Raw genomic sequence first — 1,871 nt, 5'->3', positions numbered from 1 at the left:
CCGTGCCCATGAGGCGCTCGCCTGCCTGTGCAAAGCCTTTCCTTGAGAGGCTCAGCACCTGGTCTGTAAGCGAAGTTCTGGGGCGGGGAGGGTAGTTTATAACTTTTTTTCGATGAGAGAGATGGAGTATGTCAGCCAAGAAAATAGCTGGTGGTACATAGTTCTTAGTTGCTTTCCAGCTTTGAGAGAACATCACCATGTCGATGAAGAGCGCAGTAGCATTTGTATTAATGAAAGATTGCGATTAATTGTATGGGATCTGCACGATGGCTGTTTTTTCCCTAACGTACTTTCAGATTGTCCCAAAAATCCCTGCAACTACTGTCAAAGGTTTGAGCTGAGTGTTTTTCAAAGTAACCAAAGACTGTGCGTACCTAAATCTAAAGAAGTGAAAGGTCTGTTTGAGTCTAACAGTTCTTTATCAAAGTCTGGCATTTTCTAAGAACTTTAAATGCGGGCTATTACTTTTCTTTTTTTCTGTGACAAACTAACATTAACATGTTCTTTTTCTGTCTTGGATTTCATAGCAAAGATGCTGAGCTTTTTCCGTCGAACCCTTGGACGGCGGTCTATGCGTAAGCATGCGGAGAAGGAGCGGCTAAGAGAGGCCCAAAGAGCTGCAACCCACATCCCTGCAGCTGGGGATGCAAAATCCATCATTACTTGCCGAGTAGCACTGCTGGATGGAACAGATGTCAGCGTGGACTTACCGGTACGAGTGATGCAAGTTTGTTTTTTAAATACCGTTGGCTTGTGTCAATCTGAGTGTGCTCTTTGCTGTTTACAAGTTAGGTAGAGGCATATCTATTTGTCGTAGCAACTGAGTCTGTGACTTGACATCCACTAAGTTACTGGTCATAAAAAGGTACTGAAAGAATAGTTAACTTTATTTTTCACTGAAACTAGAGAGTGTTTTGTTAGCTTGTGCCTTATACATTGAACGCTTTCTAGTGTGTTAATGTAATTGTTGTGCCAAGGCTTAACTTGGAGAGGGTAACGTTTCGGATAATTGGATTTTCTTTTCAGTGAGCTGTGTATGTATCTTGAGAAGGAAGGTAATTCTCTTGGTGTAACTCTGTTGAAGAGGAGGAATGAGCAGGAGTACTAGCAGTAATTTCTGTGTGCGTCTTGTTTGTTTTGATTTTGTGTCAGAGATGGATGCAGTTTTTAAAGCTAACTTGAGAGGGGAGGGGAAGAGAAGAATTCTACTTCCTTCCCCTCCTCAGGGCAGACTATATAGCAGGGATTGTCTCATAGCATAGTGCTTTGTTGGAAGTGAGGTGTTAGCCGCTGTTTTACATTTCTAAAGCTCCCTTAATATACACGTGTCTGTTCTGCTCTGCTTAATTATATACCTGTTTTTGGCCAACAGGATGAACAGTAGCAATAGAAGTGATGTGCTCTGTTTTTCCATTATCACATGTTACAGTTGTTAGTGATTTGTTTTGAGCTCACATAGCTGAGTTAGGAAGCTGTGGGTCTCTGAGAGCTTCTGACTAGTTCACAGGATTTTGGCTGCAGTAAGAGTTGCACTGATGTTGGAGCTACTGGCTAGAAAGAGCGTGTGGTGCAGCCATTCTTAAAATTGCTTTTCTTTCCTCCCTTTCTTATTTTAAGCACAATTCTAGAGTGTTTATAATGTTAGGTAGTCTGAGGAAGGCCCAACTTGTTCGAGTATTGAGTGGTGGTGTTGACATAGCGAGCAGAAGTAACTCCTGCGATATCCAGAACCCCAAGTAATCTAGAGTTAAAGAAACAGTTTGGCATCTTTATTTGCGAAATGACTATACAGATAGGCGTTTATAGAGGGCAGTAAAACTAATTTGTACATCTCTGAAACAATGTAATGAGCATATCCAGTGCTGCTTAGT

At 41.7% G+C, this 1,871-nt stretch overlaps 1 protein-coding gene across 1 annotated transcript in view; it reads left to right on the top strand.

The window, feature by feature from the left end:
* The first annotated feature begins 532 nt into the window (after nucleotides 1–532).
* The window catches only part of LOC104079451 (band 4.1-like protein 5), a 24,270-nt gene continuing 22,931 nt past the window's right edge, over nucleotides 533–1,871 (top strand). The window contains exon 1 of the mRNA XM_009581491.1: nucleotides 533–712. Within this exon, the coding sequence (XP_009579786.1) occupies nucleotides 533–712 (180 nt within the window). The remainder of the gene's footprint in view (nucleotides 713–1,871) is intronic.

This window comes from Fulmarus glacialis, unplaced genomic scaffold (genome assembly GCF_000690835.1).
Source record: "Fulmarus glacialis isolate BGI_N327 unplaced genomic scaffold, ASM69083v1 scaffold9397, whole genome shotgun sequence".
In the NCBI taxonomy this organism is placed as follows: domain Eukaryota; kingdom Metazoa; phylum Chordata; class Aves; order Procellariiformes; family Procellariidae; genus Fulmarus; species Fulmarus glacialis.
The sequence above is the reverse complement of the archived record's forward strand: the minus strand, read 5'-3'. Positions and strand labels throughout refer to the sequence as shown.